Source organism: Myotis yumanensis, unplaced genomic scaffold (genome assembly GCF_028538775.1).
Source record: "Myotis yumanensis isolate MYYU_CA2020_CCGP unplaced genomic scaffold, mMyoYum1.0.hap1 SCAF_11, whole genome shotgun sequence".
NCBI lineage: Eukaryota > Metazoa > Chordata > Mammalia > Chiroptera > Vespertilionidae > Myotis > Myotis yumanensis.
This window is the reverse complement of record NW_027223762.1, coordinates 11,098,819-11,120,348: the sequence shown is the minus strand read 5'-3', so window position 1 is coordinate 11,120,348 and position 21,530 is coordinate 11,098,819. Positions and strand designations below refer to the sequence as shown.

The following is a 21,530-nucleotide window of genomic DNA, read 5'->3' as shown; positions in this document are numbered from 1 at the left end:
AAAGATACCTGTATTTTGAACTAAATCTGGATTTTGAAGAGATAGCTGTATTCCGTGTTCATTGCAGCATTATTCACAAGAGCCAAGACGTGAAAACAAACTAAATGTCCAGCAATGGACTAACGGATAAAGAAAACACGGCCTATACATACAATGGAATATTATTCAGCCTGAAAAAAGGAAGGAAATTCTGCCATATGCCACAATATGGATGGGCCTGGAGGATGTTATGCTAAGTGAAACAAACCAGACACAGAAAGATCTGCATGTGGGATCTAAAATAGTCCAACCCATAAAAGCAGAGAGTAGAACTTGCTACCAGGGCTGCCAGGGGCTGGGGGTGGGGGAAATGGGGAGGCATTGGTCAAAGGATACCAAGTTTTGGTCACACGGGATGAAGACGTTCCGGAGATTTATTGTACAACAGGGGGCCTGTGGTTAACAATTCCATATTGTAGACTTAAATTTTTGCTAAAAGGCTAGATCTTATATTAAGTGCTCTTACCACAAATGAAAAAACACAACAACAACAACAAAAGAACACGACATTCCATTATTTCTGTTTGAGGTCAATGGGGTATAGTTTTGCCACATAAATTATCATATTACCAAGATAACTTCAGAAAGCTTAACAATAGCCATTTTCATTAACAAGTGTAATGCATGCAGCCCACACAAATAGTACTGCTCTATTACAGACTCTATTGCTCTTTGTCAGTAACTCTCATTTCCATGGCATTAATATGAGAAAGGCCAAGGAAAATTCTCCAGACTGGTAAAAATATTTGTAGTCTAATGGGGCTTTTTATTTCACTTCTTCATGTAAAATGACAAGAGGTGTAAGAACTAAAACTCTACCAAAGGCTATGCGGAAAAACTGTCATCTCACATGCTTTTCTAGTGGAGACTGAAATAAATAGACTGAGCTTGAACAGTAAGATGAAATCGTATTGCATCTGAATGTAATTGCAGATGTACTCTTTAAAACTGGTGTTGAAACACAGGATCTAGACTTGGAAAGAACTTTAGAAACGAGTAAGTCTAAGCTCCTTCCCACAGCAGGGACCCTCCCACTGAAGACAGACGGTCATTCCGCCTTTGAATCCTCTCCGAGATGTGGGACTGCGTTTGGAGGGCTAACCTTTTCTACATCGGATAGTTCTCAGAATCTGACCTACAGCAACGTCCACCCGCCAGTCAGGGGGCTGTTTGGAATAATAGCAAAGATACTGGCTATCGATCCAGAGAGAACGGGGTTTGAGTCCCGGGATACCATTTACCTGATAAGGACCTTGTCTCCGAGCCTCAGTTTTCAGGCATCGAAGATGCTGTTAGTGATTTCTCCCTTTCCTATTAATGTAAGGATTAGAGAAACTGCCTACACGGCCTGGAATATGGAAGACACTCATTAGATGGCCACTGGCCTGGTTTCGGCCCTGGGACATGGCTAACATTTCTCTCTGCTCGGCTAAAATGCACAATTCTCTCAGTGCTTCCCCGTGGCTCATGCTTTCCAGACCCCTTCAGGCATCTTGGCGTTTCTCCCCTAGTTTACTGAAGAGAGCATGTCTTCACGTGGATCTTGCACGTGAGTGCCTTCAGAGACGGCCGTGCAAAAGAAAGCAGGTCAGCAACAAATACCTGCTGAATGGACCACTCGGCAATGTTACTGGCAGACGAGGAGGTGGGCTCCCAGGGCTCTCCGCCTGCTCTGGCTGAGGCATGCCTGGTACCTGCACGTCCTGCTCCAGCTTGATCTTAATCATGTTGTACTCTTCGAAGTCCCAGATCCTCTGCTTGCTCAGCTGCTTCTCATAGTCCTCGACCTTCTTGAGGCGGTTCATGAGATACTCCAGCTGAAGGCAGGGGAAGACGAGGGGAAGTCAGGCCCCGTCCCTGTCCCTGTCCGGGCTCAGTCCGTCAGGGGCCTGACAAGTGTGGCACAGGGCACGTCTGCAAGTGTCAGGACTCCCGAGGGATCTGTTGGCGCTCAGAAGCCCCTGTGCCCAAGGCTTTGAATTGCTCAATGGGGCCCTTACTCCGGAAATTCCAAGAGGAATGCTCCAGGAGGAAGCTAAGCACACGGGGATGTCAAGTACAGTGGAGGGAGCAGTCAGCAACCTTGTCATAACTCCTGTGCGGTGCCAGGGGGTACGAGACTTATCGGGGCGACCACCTCACAAGGTATATAAATGTCTAATCACGGTGTTGTGCACCTGAAACTAATATCATATTGTGTGTCAACTGTAACTGGAAAATAAATAGGGGGGGGGGGGGGGGGGGGTAAGTGAAGCACAGACCCTGCAGGCAGATGCTTGTATTTCTTAAAAAAGAGGAAAAGGATCCCGTGAACCTTGGTCAAGTTGTTTCTTTGTGCCTTACATTTCTGAAATAAAGTGATGGCCCCACACCCTTGAAAATGTGTCTTAAAGCACTTTCTTGGGCCACAAAGATATCCCTGGCTGAGAGAGATGCCCAGGAAACAAGGGAGGGAGAAAGTGGCAGGACCGTGGAAACCACAGCGAGCCGCCAAGGTGGCCCCGTGGCCAGGGGTAAGGGCCCCCGGCAGGGCCACACCGATGAATGAAGAGCAGCACTGCCCGTCCGCCATGGCCACCCTCCCCAGGCTACACCGGGCCAGCTATCCTGTCACAGAAGACATCGCCCAGCCCGCACGGACCACCCATGACACCCCCATCCCTCCCCGCCCCCACCTACCTCTTTGGCGTTGTGAGCCTGCAGCGCCCGCTCCCATTTCTTCTTATTACTGGACAGGAGCTCCTGCCGCTCCACCTCAAATGCTTTCTACAACCGAGAAGAAAAAGGGCTCTGGCGTCCGTTCGGCGTAGGCAGGTCCCACGGTATCCAAGAGCCCACACCGACCACACACAAACCCAAAGCAGACACGCCGAGGTTCCCAGGGCCAAAGGACTGCCGAAGGAGCTGCGTGGAAATTCGTGTTATAAAGCGTGTCCTTCACACAAGTTTGGAGAGGAAATGTGCCAACCGCCCTGTGGCTGAATCAGTCTCCAAGGCAGGGAGCTGGAGGGAGGCCAATGCCCCTGTTGGCAGTCGCAGGGCAAACCCTGGCATCCGATGCAACCATGCCTAGGGTTGGTGCGTGCTGTGGTTGGGTTCCCGTGAAGCCACGGCAGCCTGGAGCTCACGAGGAGACCTGGGCCGCAGAAATGAGTCTGTAACAATACAAAGAGAGAGGGGCCCCTCCTCCTGGCTCCCTTTCACTTTGGAAAGATCTAAGTCCCCGTTTCAATTTAATGTTTCACTCGAAGTACTGATTCCTGAGTCCTGTGTGGCATTCATTCCCCTTTCCCATCCCTCATCCCTGACTATCATAAACAAATCAGATCAATAACGGTTATGCAACACTAGGCTCCCTCCTCCACTGCTCTCACCCTTACCCAGGTTCATATTCTTCCAAAGCCCTTATCACCACCTGTCAAGTTATTTGCTTAGCAATGTGTCTGCTTGCTGTCTAGCTGCCCCCTACAGAGCACAGGTTTCGTCCAGGACCTTGTTCTGTCCATGGCTGTATCCAGCCCCTGGCAACAACAGATGCTTGATGAATATTTGTTAGATGAGTAAATAAGCCCATGAAAGCCCAGGGCAGAGACAGGAAGCGGAGGACCAAGACCCCTGGGCCCCTCCTTAGGTAGTGAGGACAGAACAGCCCTCCTCCCCGGGCAGAAAGCGGGCCTTGCACCCCGTCACCTCGATGTGGTTGAGCTCCTGGCGGAAGGTCCTCATCACAGTCTTCACTTGCTCCTCCATCCGCTCCAGGAGCACGCAGATGTCTTCCGACTGCTTCTTCAAGTCCTTCACGTACTGGTCATCCTTTATTTTTAACTCCTAGAAAAGACATGTCCAAGGCTGGCCACAAACGGAGACCCCTCTCCTCAGCAGGTGTGACCACTCGGAATCACAGCTGCACAAGGAGAAGGTGGCTTCGGGGCGCTGCGGGGCGGGTGGGCAGGCTCGGCGCAGGGCCCAGCTCTGAAAGGGCCGCCCAGGATCAAAGCCTCCATTCCTGCTGAGGCAACGTCCCTGCAACATCCCCGAAAGCCCAGGTGTGCCCGCTGAGCCACTGGTGTCCAGGCTCCACCGTGGGAACATACCACTGCAGACTAAGTCCCACCCCTTAACTACACTCATACAGGTTTCTATTAGGAAGCCAATCGTTCTAGAATGACTACCCAGCTTTTTCTTCTGGCTAAGGTGGCTCGCCTGAGCTGTGCGGCATCCTGAGGCCTGAGGTCAGGCCTCCACATTTGTTCATTCAGGAGAAGCAAACCCATCACCCAGTTATACGCCCCGAGCCGACCCCACCTGGCCGGCGCCGAGGGACCTGGGCCTCTTGCCTGCTGTAACTCGCTGATGAGCTTGTTCTTATCTTCTATCAGCCCTGCACAGTGCACCTGCTGGGAGTTGAGCAGTTCCCACAGTTCCTGGGGAATTTTCTTGTGTATGCCCTCCTCCCACTTGGCGGTGATGTCATCGAATTTGTCCTGGCTGGTCTTGACTTCATTCTCCAGTTTTTCAAGCCTGCAAACACAAACACCGCAGGCCACGCCGGCTCAGCTTCCGATGCTGCCTTCCCACAGCGCAGGCAGGTCCTCCAGACTCTATAAAACAGGGCTGGGTACCAAGCAACTACCTCCCGATACACCCTCCCACGACCAAACCAGGCTCTGAGAAATCTTTTAGTTTAATGCTTGACTATAAGTGGCTGAGACCAAATAAACAAAGTGACACATAACGAAAACAGATCAACAGTAAAGCTAAACACACGCACATACGGATCGAGTGTCAGTTGGTCACCTACTTGTGAGTAAGAAGACGGTGACACACAGTAGTTCAATACTTGGTTCCTGGAGTTCCATGCCTTGTGTTCAAGCCCTGGCTCTGCTACTAACTGACACTCAACTTCAGACAAGTTACTTGAGCTCGGCCAGCCCCACTTTCCTCATCCATAAAACGGACAGGATGACTGTGTCCACCTTCACATGGCTGTCGTCAGGATCAAATAAGATGATGCTCAGCACAGTCGTCGCTTAACAAATGCTCCTCATACGATAACTGTCATTATCAACAGTGACCTCAAGCGCCTGACCGCTCCTCTCCCAAACCACCAGCAAATGTCCAGCGGGATGTACAAATAGGGAAACTCCATGTTAGCAATGGAAACTAGGGATGGTCTTTCCAGAAATTCCAAAGAAACTAGGTGATGGATTATACTGAGGATGGGCCTGGATTGAAGGAAGGCCTCGGGGCTGAGATGTGAGGCCCCTTCTGAGAACGGGCTCTAGAGCAGTGGTCGCCAACCTCTCGGACCTCACGGCCCACCAGTGGGCCGCGGACCACCGGCTGGCGGCCGCTGGTCTAGAGCATATGCCAGAGATCCAGTCCCCACTCTAAGAGACTGCACGTCTATGAGACCGTCTCCAAACAAGTGTGCAAAGCCCCTGAAGGGCAGAAATCACAACTTAGTCATCTTGTGATCCCCTTTCTTCTTCCCACCTTCCAAGCGAGGACACTTAGTAAAGCTAAGCACACACACACACATATGGACCCAACTGAATTTCTTCCTCAAAAACTGAGAATCAGCCATCGGGTCATCTTTCTAAAATCCACATTTATCTTGTAACGTTGCCACTTAAACGCTTCCATTTCTCCTCAGCGGCTCCAGGACGAAACCTAACCCGTCCGTCTGGCACTTGGGGCCTTTCCCAAGCTGACTGCTGGGGATCAGCCAGTGCCGTTCCTGGTACAGCCCGTGACAGTCAGTGGGAAGTTTCAAGAATAAAATCACGAATTGTATTATTATAATAAAGGTGGTAAAGTTGCCAGTGGGGGAACTACTTATGCTGAACAACTAAATCCGTTGTTGTTAAAATCACACTGTGTATGAATCCACCGAGATGGGCGAACACAGTGGTGGCTCTTCTCATTGAACTAGAGATTGCTAGGCACTGAGACCCGGGAAGATGGGTGTGCACGGCAGCCTTCCTGCCAAGGACTGGAGCTGAAGGTCTGCCTGAGTTCCTGAGATCCCTCTGACCCTCTGCGCTTCAAATGTGGAGTCTTTGCTATTCTGTAACACCTGCTACAGTGTCCATGACACTGAGATGTTCCTGGGTCTGGTCATGCTCACGGTCAGCCCACCTGACCTTCTTAGCCTCATCACTTTTCGTCCCCCAACCCCCTGCCATTCGTCCTTCGCTATCATGCCGTTCCCAAGCATGTCATGTGACCTATGCCTCTGCCCAAGCTGTTCCCTCGGCCTCAGTGCCCACTCCTCACTTCCCACTCATCCTGTACAGCCCAACTCAGGTGTCACTGCCTGGAGAGCTTCCTCTACCATCTCTCCAGAGAGAATCAGGGGCCTCCTCATCTGCGTGTCCACGACTCTTTACACTTAACTTTCACTTTGACACAAATCACGGTTGGGTGTTTCCATGTCTATGTGGACTAGACATCAAGACCAGAGGCCGTGTTCACTCCTTTTCGTATCTACACAGCTTGGCGCATCACCAGGAATGTCTGACTTGAGAAAGGGAGGAGGAAGGGGGAAGCCAGAGGGAGGGAAGAGGATTTTACTAGACTAAGTTTGACAAAGCCGCTTTCCAGCAACTGGGGAGAACCTAGGGACCCACAAAGGAGACATCTCCACATCCACCAGGCTCCCGCGCAGGGGCTCCTCACCTCTGACGCTTCAGCTCCTCTTCCTCAACCCTGCGGTGGATCTCTCTGATGTCGGTAGCCACCTGGATATTTGTCACCAACTCGGTGCCATAGAGCAGCAGTTTAGCCAATTTCTGAAAACAAAGAACTTATAATGTTAGCACACTTTATAAAGAACTTATGTACTTATAAAATGTATAAGACTTTATAAGGAATTCATATGTTTATAACTTTATAACTTTAAAATAATTTATAAAATTAGAAACATTTTGCACAACTGTTGGTAACTCTTCTATCCACCCAAACTGGAATCAAAAAGCCACCTTAAGACTTTTCTTTTTGTTTTTCTTCTTTTCTTTTGTTTAAATTCTTTTTTTTAAAAATTTTAATTTTACATTTTTTTTTACCTTAAGACTTTCAATAACACCATCTATGTAGTAGGCTGTTTTCATCATGACATTTGTGCTGTGATGTTACAGCTTACAAACGCATAGCACTCTGCAATTCTGGATGTACTTTAATTCACCCTCAGAGTAGTCCACTGGCATGCGCTCTAGGTACATATGCTTTCCCCAGTAGACCCCCAAGTGACTACACTGCCTGGATCCTTTCTAAGACTCCCAGCTGGGGAGGTGAGGCAGACAATAACAGTTGTCCTCCCAAGTCCATTTTCCCTTCTTCTTTTAATAATCAAATACCCAAATTTTATCTGGGCATTTGATCTCCTAAAATAGACACATCTCCCAAACTCCCTTGCAGGTAGAACGGCCTGATCAATAGCACATAAGCAGAACAGATATGTGCCACCTTTGAATTGTGCCTTGAAGGGCAAGGGTGCACCTTCTGCAGGCCCTGCTCCCCCTTCTCCCAGGCTGGAGCGTGGCGCTAAAGTACGATATGCCGAGCACATGAAGGGCAGAAGGAGGTGAGGGCCCGACCTTGAGGAGCCCCCATTTCAGCCCGGGACTATTACGTGCGGCAGAAAAATAAGCCTCCACTTCATTTAAGCTAATGTTATGGGGGGGTCTTTACAGGGGCCCTAATATAGGAGAGAACTGTAGCTGGCTGCACTACCCCCTCCCTCAACGGGCTCAGGAATTTTGCATTTGGTACCGCCCCTTCTAATCCCTCTTTGTCAATTCCATACTCAGTATCTTCACTCCTGGCATTTTTGTGATATCATAATGTCACCACAAAGTTCAGGTATCCTTATGTTATGCCTAAGGTTTTCCAAGTCTGTTTTGGAACTTAAAAAATCTTCAATTCTCAAATCATTTTGGAACCTGGAACCTATAAATATCTTTACCTCAAGAAGTCGTTGAAATGATCAGAGACTCTATTTCATCTTGCTAGTCTATAGGAATTTTGAAATGCAGTTTAAATAAATATAAAACAGACCTTAAACCCAGATATCTTGGGTACTGCTGACTTTTTTAAATGCCCTCGGCTTTATCGCTTGTACCAACATGGTTTTACGTGCATAAGGAAGTAATTTTGAGCAATTACTGTAGTTCAGTGCAATTTCCTATTTTCTACTCAGACAATGCAAACATCAGAAATTTCCAAATCAAGTATTCAAGTCACAAAGTAAAACTGGAAATGTTAGTCACCAACAGACCAACAAACACACCCCTAACATTTTTGAGACCCAGGAGAAGAATTTAAATATATCTAAATATTTAGAAATTATAATTCAGTGTCATAAACAGTTCATAAAATATGTTCTGTCTTCCTACCTCAACACCTTCATAACAATTTAGAAGTTCCACCCAGAACTTGGTGGCTAAGGGAGAGCCAGTCTCTGGCCCCTCAGCCTACAGTCCACCCCATTCTCTTCCCACCCCGCCTCTGTCCTACACCACCCAAGGCTTCACATGCAGGCATATGGAGTTCCCAGACCATATCCAAGCTCCATCCAGAACCCTTGTCATCCATCAGGCCTAAAGGTTGCAAAACAGTGGCCTCGTCTGCCCTGAGCAGGACAGACCCTGGGAAAAGTCTCGTGCAGGCCGTGAAAGCAGGCCCAGAACCCTGTGGGCAGGGAATGTGTGGCTCTGTGGCACACAGAGAATGACCTAAAGGGGGAACTTGGGCTCTGAATGAACATGAGGCAAGTCCACTTGCGGGGGTGCACCCAGAGAGAAGCCAGAGGAAGACATGGGAGTCTCCTCATCACCACGTCTCTCTAACAGCCTGGAGGGCCTGTCTGGTGCAACAAGGCCAGAGAAAGAAATAAAAGGTGTGAATATTTTTTACATTTTCATTGAATTTATTGGGGTGACATTAATTCATAAAATGATATAGGTTTCAGGCGTCCCATTGAAAGTTATAAATATTAAACAGGAAGAGATAAACACTCATTTTCAGATGATATGATTATATATGTAAAGCATAACCTTCCCTGACCAGGCCAGCTTAGTGAGCAATTTCCCATATCTCATTTCCTACAGTATCACTGTCTGTGTAGTTTACATTACAATTAATTAAATGTGGCACTTTGCTAGGTCTGGCTTGCTGTTTTGAACTGGCGTTTCTATTTCTCCAGCAATAAAAAAACGACTTGTTCCAAGTCCTTTATTAAATATCCCAGGAGCCCTGCCATTACCATGGGAGAGCAGTTGATGGTTTTCTTTGTAGTGTTTACTGAGTACAGGCCATGCGCTACCCCACAGGTAAAGAGGCTCTTACTCTCACAGAGCTTACAATTTTTAAAATATATTTTTATTGATTTCAGAGAGAAAGGGAGAGGGAGAGAGAGAGACATCAATGATGAGAGAGAATCATTGATCGGCTGCCTCCTGCACACCCCACACTGGGGATCGAGCTCACAACCCGGGCATGTGCAATGACCGGGAATGGAACTGTGACCTCCTGGTTCATAGGTCGCAGCTCAACCACTGAGCCACGCTAGCTGGGCTAGAGCTTACAATTTCATTGGGGACACTGCATGCACACACATTTGAAAAGTCATACAGGGCAGAAAACTATCCAAAATGAAATGAATTAAAGGAGGTCAGCCTGGCTTGCAGAGGAACTCCTAGAAGGGCTGGGACTTGAATGGTCTGAAAGTCTGGGAAGGTAACCTGGAGACAGGAGGGGAGAAAAGGGAGAGGAAAAGAGGGGAGAAGAGGAGAGGGGAGGAGCCTGGCATTCCAGATGGTCAAAGGCACAGCACAGAAAGAACAAAGCCACTGGAGGTAAGCAAGTGGATCTGCCTCGACAAGTGGAAGGCCCAATTAGGTAACAACGGGAGAGAAGATCGCAAAGTGAAGATGGGAACAGACTACACAAGCTCTTGAGTGCCAGTTTAAATTATTTGGACTTTATCCTATGTGTAGTGAATGCCATTAAAGGTGTATGAGCAAAGAAGAGGCAGCATCAACACAAGAAACTTTCATATGAAAGCTCACTCCTAGAGAGCTCCCCAATGGGAAAGATTCAAATTCAGTTCTGCCTAGAGACAGGAAATAGGATCTCTATTGAGATTTCATCCCTACTGAGTTTCTTCTAAATACAAAAACCGCTCTAGCCAGTTTGGCTCAGTGGATAGAGCATTGGCCGGCGGACGAAAGGGTCCTGGGTTCGATTCCGGTCAAGGGCACATACCTCGATTGCAGGCTCCTCCCCGGCCTGGGCTCTGGTCAGGGCGCATGCAGGAGGCAACCAATCCATGTCTCTCTCTCACACTGATGTTTCTGTCTTTCCCTCTCTCTTCCACTCTCTCTGAAAATCAATGGAAAAATATCCTCGGGTGAGGATTAAAAAATAAATAAATAAAATAACTAACTACAGAAACCGTGACATCACACCCGGCCATCTAGCCTCACAGGGCTGTCAGGACCCATTCGCTGCCCAGTTCATACCAGTCTGCTTTCTTCTTTCTGTTTATAGCTCTTGCTTTGATCTTCCTCACTCTCCTTCTTCCCATCTAAATATTCTCCAAGCGCTTCCCTGTGATGGAAAAGAATCGAGAAACTGAAGTTATTTCTAGTACTTAAGTTCTATATGCAAAGATTCCATGGGAATTCACACGACATACAAAAATACTTTCCATATGGTTAATAATTTAGATATTAAAAAACATAATCCTGCCCTGGCTGTTTTGCTCAGTGGATAGAGCGTCAGCCTGTGGACTGAAGGGTCCCAGGTTCAATTCTGGTCAAGGGCATGTACTCTAGAAGAGTTTAAAAGAAAAAACAAACAAACATAATCCTAAAACACTATAAGTAAATTTATATAAAGGGGAGAGAATACGGCCAAAGTTCAAAAAAAAAGGCTGATTTTACTTCCTAAAATGTTTTAATTTTATCCTTGAAAGTCAAAGGATAAACTGGTAAAAGATATTTGAAAAAACTTTGCTCTCTATAAAATAGAAAAGCCTCCTTCAAATCAATATTTAAAAAAAAAAAAAAAAAGACAATATACCAAATAGAAAAATTGGCGAAGAATGTGAACAGGCAATTCACAAAAGAAATACAAAGGGCCAATAGACATTAAAAAATATGTTCCACTTCACATATAAGCAGAGAAATTAAATTGAAAACCCTGTGAGGTATCATTACTCTCCTATCAGACTAGAAAGGTTTTAAAAGGTTGACAATAATACCTGCTCATACTCACAGGACAATGTTAGTTCTCCTGATCTCTGTGAAAATATAGTCCGAATAGGCCAGAACCATCCAGATATCCCACAGAGCATCACAGTGATTCGTCACACCAGGGTTGGTAAACTAGGGCCTATGGAACAAATCTGACCCACCTGTTTTGTATGGCTCACAAGTGAAGAATAATTTTTACATGTTTAAGAGTGTTGGGTTTTTTTTAAAGATGAGGGTGAATAGGCAGACCACAGTGAAACCATTCTGTACGGTACTGTAATGGTGGATACTTGTCATTATATAGTTGTCAAAATCCATAGAACACCAAGAGTGAATCACAATGTAAAGTATGGACTTTGGCTGACAATGACATGTCCATGAGGTTCATCAGTTGTAACGAAGGTACCACTCTGGCGGGGGATGTGATAGTGGGAGAGGTGATGCATGTGTGGGGGCAGAAGGTGTATGAGAATACTCTGTACTTTCCAGTTGATGTTTCTGTAAACCTAAAACTGCTCTAAAAGAAACGAAGCTTATTAATCTAGGGGGGGAAATCAAATATAATGGAAATTTTGGGACACAAACATTATATGAGATTCACATTTCAGTGCCCAGTAACTAAAGTTTTTTTGGAATGCAGCCACACGACTTTGGGCCGCTTGTGTCCAATGGGCAGCAGACAAGAAGGGAAGTCATCATCTTAGGGGGGCAGCTGACCCTGACCAGCAGGACAAGGTATGATGCTGTTACACGGGGAGGGTGCTCAGCAATTCAGGGACTGCAGGTGCCTCTTCTTCTACTGTCTCTGACAGTCCACTGTGTCTGTGAGTGGATCAGTGTGGCAACCTGGCCTGAAGGTAATAAGGCTATCAGTCTCAGATGCTTCAGGAATGAGCGTAGGTCACACAAGCAGTTAAGGCGCTGAGGCCAGCAGAAGTAGTGGCTGAGGTCCACTGGATTGATACTTGGGGAAGCAGGCAGGCTGGGAGGGAAGTGGGTACAGACCTCCGAGGGCAGGTCCTGGATCGCCCGTATTTCAGTGTATTGCCCAGTGCCGGCTGCACCCAGCTCCCAGTGAAAGCATTGAAAGGATGGCTATTTCTGTTTTTAACTTTACTAGTGTGTTCAATGTTTTAATATCCCATACTTTGCTTGAACTTTCTGGAATGAAAGTTTTCTATCAAGAAACAAGGCTCTCTGCCCTGGCCGGGGTGGTTAAAGCTCAGTTGGTGAAAGCATGTTCAGATATGCCAAGGTTGCCGGTTTGACCCCTGGTCAAGACACAAACAAAAATCCATCGATGAATGCATGAATAGTTGGAACAAGAGATGATGTTCTCCCTCCCTTCCTTTCTCTAATATAAATAAATACATTTTTTTAAAAAAAAATTAAAGGCCCTCTCACCCTTGGGGCACTCAGGCCCCTCACTGCAGGGGGCTCCTGCCCTGGCAGCACCCCACTCCTAGGCCCCCCCTCATCGCCCCTGTAACACCCGAGGAGCTTTGCCACGGGCCAGCCCAGCCCCTGCTCACCGTCTCCGGGCTTCTAGGCGCGCCGCGATGCGGAGGCGCCGGGCCTGGATCCGCTCCTGAGGATTATCGGAATTGATCGAGGGTCCGAGAACCTGAGTGGCTAAGTGTTCCTCCTCCTTATCCTCCAGGATCCCCAGGGGTACAGGCGGATTCATGGCGGATGCCTCCCCCAGGCAGCTCCGCGGAGACCAACGCTGGACCGCGGCCGGTTGCTAACAACAAGTCGTTGCCAGGGTAAAGCAGTCTCCTGACCCACCGCTGGAGGAGATTGCGTGCGCAGCTCAGGCCCCGCCCACCGCCATTCAGCCTGGGCGTCCCAGCTTTGGGCTTTTTATTCCTCTCTACAAAGGACCAGTCATATTAGCACAGATTGGGAGACTGAAGAACTGGACCAAGTTGTGGCTCATGCTTACTGATCCTTATGACTCATTCATCATCCAATGGCTATTCCTCAAAATCATATTCATCAAATATTATTGAGCACCTGATGGGCATGGGCCTTTCCTCATAGAAGCTATCTTATGGTAGGTCGACTCTGAGCTACTGCCTCAATGGAAAGTGTGAACTGATGTATACTGCATCCATCTATTCATTTTTGAGCTCCTACATTGTGCATGGTCCCCTCCCCTCCTCCTCTAGAATGTGAAACCCCATCCTATCAATAAAGTTTTACCCAACAAGGGGTTATTGTCTTCTGTAGCCGTTTTCAGTAGGGCTAAAACCTGGGACAATCCCACCAGCACCAGCTTACAGAAAGAGAAGAGGGGGAGCAGAGGGAAATGGTACCAGGGGAAGAGGAACAAGTTACGGGTACAGAACAGACTTAAACTCTCAAGCAAGCACCATCCCCTGAAAAAGCACTATTTCCTGGCTGGTTTTTGTCTCGATGTCAACAAAATAGCGTTCTTATTGAGAATTAAAACACTTTTTAAAAACTAACTTTTGGCAGGGCCTTGATCCATTGGGCTGTGGGAAACTCCAGAGGGGGCATGTAGTGAGAAAAGGCAGGTCCTAGTCCTAGACCTGCCCTGCAACCTTGGATAAGTCACAACTACTTGAGGATCATTTTCTCACCTGTCACACAGTACTGTCTGCCTACTCAACTCAGAGGCAATTACGACAAGGCCAACGCAGACAAACTCTTTTGATGTACAATTGGCTATAATGAACTCAGGGGCCCATATGGGTATGACTTTCCAGAGACTAAATAGTTCGAGTCCTTTGGGCATGCATCCCCATCCCTGGGTAAGTTTTGGGTGATAAAGATTAGGCAGGCTTCCTCTGCTATGCCACAGGCTGGCCATCTACCTCAGTTTATAGTCTTTTTGCAGAAAAAGAATGATATGCTGATTACATTTTAACATACTAAGTCAAGTCCCACACTTAATTCTATATCCATAAGGTACACCAAGTCCCCTTAATTGGGGTTTAGGGGTTCATCAAACATTTATGTAATTTTTTGGTTTATTCCTATCTCCTCTTAATGTTTTGCTATAAAACAGTGAGAGATGACCTAAGACAAGTGCCCAGACATTCATTTCCTCCCACCGCTCCCTCCCATTCTGCACCCACCAGGGAAAAACAAAGACGACAGTCTGAAAACGGAAAGGATTTAAAAATTATTTACTCTTTACTTTTATTACAATAAATATTTATCAATAATAGAATTAAACAATTTTAAGTTAAAACCTACTGCATTACTTTTGGGTTTCACAGCAGCAGAAACAAACATAAATCCAGTTGAAAGGACAAGGCTTCCGGAATCCAGTGGCAAGAAACAGGTCTTGATTATCTGGGGTAGCGATGGGAAACAGCAACACCGATGACGCAAATATATCGGTGAAACACACGGTTGTACATCAAAGACTTATCTAAGATTTTACAACATTCCTGCTAAGGAATTGAAGCAAGTTGCGAAGCCCCACTTCTCCCATCAAGCCCAGGAGCGCTAAGCCCCAGAGCTGCCTGCCTGCCAGGAATGGGCCCCATCACCTTCAGACCCAGAAGCCTCAACCCTGGTGGAAGCAGCCGTCTTTCTCAAAAGCGGTCTTCCTGGCTCACACGATCCCCGGTGAAAGGGAAGTGGAAAGTGACTTATTTCAAGGGCCTTTCCTGGGGCTGAGATGAGCTAGACGTAGGAAAGCCTGTGGCTCCAGATGCGGGAGCGGCTTCACGGAGTGAGCGAGGGGCTTCATGCAGATTAAGTCAGCAGGAAGAAAGTGCACGGAGGGCTCACCACCTCGCTGATAATCAAGAGTAGACTGCATGTTCACACGAATAGATCATACATATATATGCACAGAGAATACATGTGTACATATTAACTATGTATATATACACACACATCACACATAACCAGACAAAATAAATGCTACATGATTTACTATAAACACAGCAAGTCCTAGATAGACCGATTATGAGTATGTTCAATTAAACTACTTGGAAGGGAAAATAAAATTTTGTGCTCCTCTTCTCCTTCGATAATATATTCAACTTGTAGCAACTATATTCCAGTTGCTTGAGTGGTATTGTCTCTAGGTACCTGAGAAGGGATGGAACCGTCCTTTTGTTTCAGAATCTACAGAAAGCAAACTGCAACAGTAATTGATTCGGCCATGGTTCCTGCCACCCATTCTTAATCCCAGGGCATGAAACTGTACTCAGAAAAGCATCCAATTCTGCAATTGGTTACAGATTTGATCTATTATATTAGGTGGGAGGGGAGGGGAGGGGAGTGGAGGGGAGGAAACGGCAGCAGGAAGTTTCTGCCTCTACACCTTGGTGATTATCCACTGACTTCTCCTTTACCAGAGGAAATGCTAGCTGTTTTTAAAAAGTTGAAATTTAGAGTTTAATACTAAATTCTGCTTTCTTGGCACATTTCAGAATGAGTAAGTAACCCATGTAGCTGGGTCTTTGTCTCTTGTATGGCTGCTCTAATGGGGCAAGTTATCTAAACAAAATAACCTACCAAAGAAAAGTTAATATTGTGAGGCAATCTTAAATAGTAGTTATTAAATTCAAAGTCTGATATGGAATGATACCAGTATTTTAAACAGATTTATAATGCAGCATGCAGAGATCTTGTAAAATTAAAACAGGCTCCTGGTTAATAACAGCAAGTACTAACTAAACATGTTCCTGGTCAGGAACTTCTCAGATAATAAAAACTGCTTGTCAAGAATACCAGAATCTAGAATTCATGGAGAATTATGTAGAATTTAATTTTAAAAAAGTTAATTCTAATTTTAATTGTTACCCATATTAACTGCTCAAGAGAAGACAGCAGGTAGCCAAAGAGCCTTAGGCACCCAGAGCATTCAGCCACTCCTGTGCCTACAAACCTGTCTCTAACTTCAATGTAGCATTAGGTGCCCTATGGCCATGATCCAACTCACTCACATGCTTTAAAAACAGCACACTCTGATGCAGCCTGGCTTTCAAGAATGATTCTGTGAAGACCAAGGCAATGTGAATGTCTGTGGGAGACCAGACACTCCTGTTGTGCCACATGGACTTCCCTAAGGAGACAAGCCCGATTAAAATATTCTAAAATCAGTCCATGCGCCACTTTCCCATTCTGGGGACCTGGCCTTTATAACCAAATGCAACCCAATACCCTTGCTCAGGCCACCTGTGAGAGGGCTACAAGTGACAAAACTGCCTTTGCTATCCTAAGTATTAGCTATTTAAGATCTGTCTGTATAAAGAGCAGGTCCTTGCTTAAAAACAAACAAACAAAAATCAGCCAGATGACTATCTTTTCCATATTTGTTTACTAAAAAGGAAAGCACATTACTAGCATGCAGGTTAAAAAGGTGACATTTATTTTGCACTTAGAAACACTGGAAATGAATGAGCCAATAAACCCAATTCCCATGGCTCCATGCAAGGAAAAAGTAAACACGTCGCCACTTTCTCTGGAAAAGTTAAACCACCATGATTTACCATAGACCCTAAAAGTAGCTGCCTGCCAATATGTCAGTCATTTGAACCACTGTCCAAGATGAAAAGTAAAATATACAAATCACATTTCATAATTAATTAAGGAAAATCAGAATCTACTTAAGCTTCCTAAAATGTAGAGCTTCACACTTTCAAGTTTCACAGTGATTAATTTAACACCATTTTATTGTTAAAACTGTCACTTTAAACGTACATGTCAAAGTGCTCCAAATGCAGCATACTCGTTAAAATTCCTGGAAGGTTCTAGTACTGGCAGCTAACATAATAAGGTTGTTCACCCACAGGGTGTTCAAGAAAGGGCACGCTGCCTTACAAAGAAATCTCATAGGACCAAGAAGATTCTAGTCTGACTTCAAAATTTCCTATAAATAGAGTGCTCAATCAAGTCCAGAACTGAGGTCAGGTAAAGGCCACTCTGAACACAGGAATCAACACAACCAAACACTTCTGTACCTGCTTTTGGCTGATTTGGAAACCCAAAGTCAACGTTCCAGCCCATCAGGTTTACTTTGTTCCCTCTGGCACGTTCCCAGTCCTTGACTAATTGACAAGATTTCTAAAGGCAATCAAGGAGATTTGAATGTGGCAAGATCTGGGGCAACACAGCAAGTGGGCATCTCTGTCCTAGGCAGTGGCTAGTTGAAACGACACCCAGGTGAAGACTGGAGAGGAAGAGTTACAAATAGACTTCTAGTTAAAATGTAAGGGGGAAAGTAGCCTTTGATCAAACACCTCCAGATGATCTTTTTATTCTCCATCGGTCACAGAATCAAAGTCTGCTTTGGACAGCAAGGTACACTCCCAATGCTTTATGATTGACTACAAAATACACTAATTCTTTGTAAATTAAACAATTAGGAAACTTTCAAATTCACATTTGAATCTAAAATTAGTGGAGGAATGATGAGCTATATTGTGACAATTTTAAAATGTGCATTACACTTATCTCATTGGGCGCCATGGGCATTAGGCATTAAGGTGATCCCTACTTTCCCTTCAAGTAGGTCTGACGCACGTTTTTTCCTATGCATATTCCCCCAATGCCCAGGCTCCAGACGATGGTCAATGGTCTTTTGGTATCTAATTTGGAATTTGGGCAACTCTAGAGAGACATTCCTCTCCTAATAGCGCTACATTAAAATAAATGACATGTTGGTAGTAGTACATAACATTCTAGACCATCATCAGCATTTCTTTTTAAATTAGAATTAAAAGTAGTTTTAAATTAGAATTAAATTAGAATTAACCATGATATTATTAAATATCAAGGAAGAACATTTAGTTTTATACTTGGAAGTTACTCTATCACCCTTAAGACTAAAACCCATAAACTGTATTCATTACATATTAGTGGAGGAATGACGATTTAAAATGTAACAAATTTAAACTGTGAAGATCATGTTATTAAAGTTCACAAAAGGCAGCATTAACATTCTGTATCCAGGTATTTTCTAATTTTTCTATCCCGTGCCCCCGCCTCAAATACAGGGGAATTCTTTTCTGACAAGCAAGAAAGGGCGTTTTTCATACCATAACCTGAAAAGAAGCTTCTCTTACAGGTCTAGGTAACTTTGGTCAGTAGAAACACAAAGTACACCTCTGGCCTGGCTAAGGCACTCTATTCTGAAATGTACAGAAAGCATGTAGGGGTGACCAACCATCCCACTGCTCCCCCAAAAGGCAGCTCAGTGTATGCTGGGAGAAAGGCTGAGGTGTGAACTCACCCCAAAATATCATGCATAAGCCTGAAATATCTTTTATATTTTGGAAATGTCGTGATAATTGGCATGACATAAATGTACAGAGCTACTTGTAACTAAGTCCTGCTTCAGGCGCCCCATCACTACCTAACACATGGGGACTTTCAAGACGCACTTGAAGATGGCAGACCACACCAAGAACACGGCCAGCAGTCACTCCAGAAGCACAGTGCACGGCGTTCTGAGACAGTTCATCACAGTTTTACTTTCACCTTGCTGACAGTCACCTTTCTTTCATCTAAGGATGTCAATAAAACTGACGATGGCACCATTCTTTACCACCATAGGGAAATAAGTCATAAAGTATAGGCACAAAAAAATTTTCAAATGAACTTGATGCAACAGAAAGAGAGCAGAAACACACTTTGAGGCAACAGCCCCCAAATGACATGACATGACCTTATGCCAGAAGTAAGAGGTATTTTCTCACTATACTATAAGGTGAAGAAAGCCTGTGGTCCAAATGTGTCATTTTATAAATATTTATCAGTTCCTTTCTGATCTAGTACAGATGAATCTCATTCTTGTGTACAAGGTCAACAAAACAGTGAAATGATTAGCTCAGAAACCTTGAAGCAAAGCTCTGTTCCCAGCCCAAGAGAACACTTTCTCCAGTTCAATTTTACATATGACACAGAACAAGGTCTACTGAAAAGAGCATTCCCCTCACTTAACTAATTCATTCTCTGACCTCTATGATGGCAACTTATCAACAAACATGGAATCACTACCCACATTTTTCCGGCATCAGTATCTCACCTATTTTCAGTGTTCATTTTTGTCTCAGAGAAAGTCACTGAATATACCTCAACCTTTACAAACATTTTTAAAAATGAGTACAGAACCATGAGATCAGCTCCTTGACTCTTCATGTCTAATGACCTAGATGACAATTATTAGAATTTGCAAATTTAGGAACTGAAATATCAATTACATAGTCATTTTTACAAAGCAGCAGGCAGACATTCAACCAAGAAATACACTATATAATTAAATTTTAAAATGGTCACATTCCTAGATAAATAATGGTTATGAACTTAATTACATATCAACACAGTGGTGCCTATTTTATCCAAGTGCAATCCATCCAAAAAAAGGGTTTAAGATACACTCTTCATTCAAGCACAAACTTCATTCAGTGAAAAATAAAAGAAAATCAGGGAGTAAATTTCACCACCACCAAAGTAAATGCAGACAAAGTAAAAAAATAAAAAAAAAGAAGAAAATATCCACATTCATGGAAAGGTGTGATCTATCAAACAACCACATTAAAGTCAAAGAGATTTTGATGCTTGTCCGTAAACCTCAAAAATTGCTCCAAGTATTATTAAAGAGAGTACATACTCAGTAAGGCATATATTAAAAAAATTTCTTCAAGTGGGAAGGTGGACAAGCTGGAGAAGAGAGGGTTTCTCTCTCCTTCTGTATCCTGGATGAAATAAAAAATACAGCACTCGCTCCTCCACAGGCAGAGAGGAAGGAAGGAAGGATAAACTGAATTACAAAACTAACTTTGTAGTGAGGTTCACAGCAGTCATTTCATAGGGAGGCTCGTGAGAACCCTGACTCCAAAGTACATTTCTCCAAGAAGGAAGTTCATCTGTGCTCCTCGCAAGTCACTACCATCAGACTCACACTGGCACATGCATTCACTTAATCAGTTCTCAGGCACCAAATCTCAGCAACGTATAGCCGAGGGGGGAAATGCCACACTGAAACAATGAACCATGCCCATGGGTGAGCTACAGTTACAATCCACTCTCTACTGAGTCTCAATAGAATGTTTTTCTTTAAAAGGAAACTAAACCATTTACCATGCTCTGCTCCCTAACAAAGAGAGCCAGAATATTAGAGAATCTAAACATATATCCTAGCTCTCTTAGCACAGGAGGACAAAGGCATTTCCATGGGAAAGAGAAACCAGTATATTGGCAAACCATCATATTGTTCTGTAATCATTTGGCATCTCTTGCTGAAGGTGACTTGCTTATCTTTTCCTGATGTTGGATGTAGACTACTGATAGCTTCCAGAGCCAACGGCCTCTTACTAAGTACCAAATATGAAAACATATTGTGGTTTTCTGAACATCATCAGTGTTTTAAACCAATTTGGGGGTGTTTTAAATAATAAAAATAAAGCATCTTTAACTCCGTATGAACCAAAAACATTATGGACTCATGAGGTTAAAATCACTAAAAACATTTTGCTGGTCTAATGTACATTAGGCTTCACCAAAACATCACATGGTTTAATAAAAAATAAAATAAGGTGGGAGTTAGTAGGTTCAAAATTCCACATTTCAGATTATATATATCATTCTTGCTGTACAAGTACCACACACAGAGTTCCCATGTCTGTTAAGCAGATCAGTTTAGTTCAATGGTGATAGATGAAATATTTACAAGCATCGTATTTACAGTACTTCTTTCTGTAGATTACAGGCCAATGTTCTTTTCTTCCATTCCTAGTCAATCTGAGTTGGGTTTCCTCAATGAGAACGGGTAAATCTGAAAATGGCTGCTCAGTTGCTTTACCTATATAAAACCAGAAAAGGAGGCAGTGACCAATATGGACCTAATTATTTTTTTTAAAGCACACAGAATTCACCCTCTGAAGACAACAATTTACTGACACAGCAAAAACCATCAGACATAATGAAGGTTTTTCTGGGTTAGTATAGCTATGAACCTAGATGGCTAAATAAGAGTACTAGATCTATCCTGGGAGAGTTAGGACTTAAACCTGGGTCTCCATAGTTCCAGTCTTTCCAGAGCCCTCCAGACCATACAGATTCATATCAAATCTACTGAAGAATTATAGGGTTAGTTAATTTAAACCAGTTAGTAGGTCAAATATTTATATAGAGAGAGACTCAATATTCAGCTTTTTATAACATTTCTAGGTAATCATTCCTAATTCTGATGAAAGAGTTTAAAACTAGATCTGTACACATTTTGGGAGGTTTAGGACATAT

At 44.4% G+C, this 21,530-nt stretch overlaps 2 protein-coding genes across 5 annotated transcripts in view; both read right to left on the bottom strand.

Moving 5' to 3' along the window:
- The window catches only part of DRC1 (dynein regulatory complex subunit 1), a 31,704-nt gene extending 18,657 nt beyond the window's left edge, over positions 1–13,047 (bottom strand). The window contains exons 1-7 of one of the 4 annotated variants that reach the window (XM_070428845.1): positions 12,830–13,047; positions 10,563–10,650; positions 6,721–6,833; positions 4,377–4,560; positions 3,730–3,867; positions 2,719–2,805; positions 1,734–1,856 (exon numbers count right to left, since the gene is read on the bottom strand). In XM_070428845.1, the coding sequence (XP_070284946.1) occupies positions 1,734–1,856; positions 2,719–2,805; positions 3,730–3,867; positions 4,377–4,560; positions 6,721–6,833; positions 10,563–10,650; positions 12,830–12,984 (888 nt within the window). In that variant the 5' untranslated portion in view covers positions 12,985–13,047. Of the gene's footprint in view, positions 1–1,733; positions 1,857–2,718; positions 2,806–3,729; positions 3,868–4,376; positions 4,561–6,720; positions 6,834–10,562; positions 10,651–11,319; positions 12,206–12,829 lie in introns of those variants that run through there. The other 3 variants (XM_070428842.1, XM_070428844.1, XM_070428846.1) reach the window with 3 other exon arrangements.
- A 1,388-nt stretch (positions 13,048–14,435) lies between these two features.
- SELENOI (selenoprotein I) overlaps positions 14,436–21,530 on the bottom strand; it is a 41,167-nt gene continuing 34,072 nt past the window's right edge. The window contains exon 10 of the mRNA XM_070428840.1: positions 14,436–21,090. Coding sequence (XP_070284941.1) covers positions 20,992–21,090 — 99 coding nt within the window. The 3' untranslated portion in view covers positions 14,436–20,991. The remainder of the gene's footprint in view (positions 21,091–21,530) is intronic.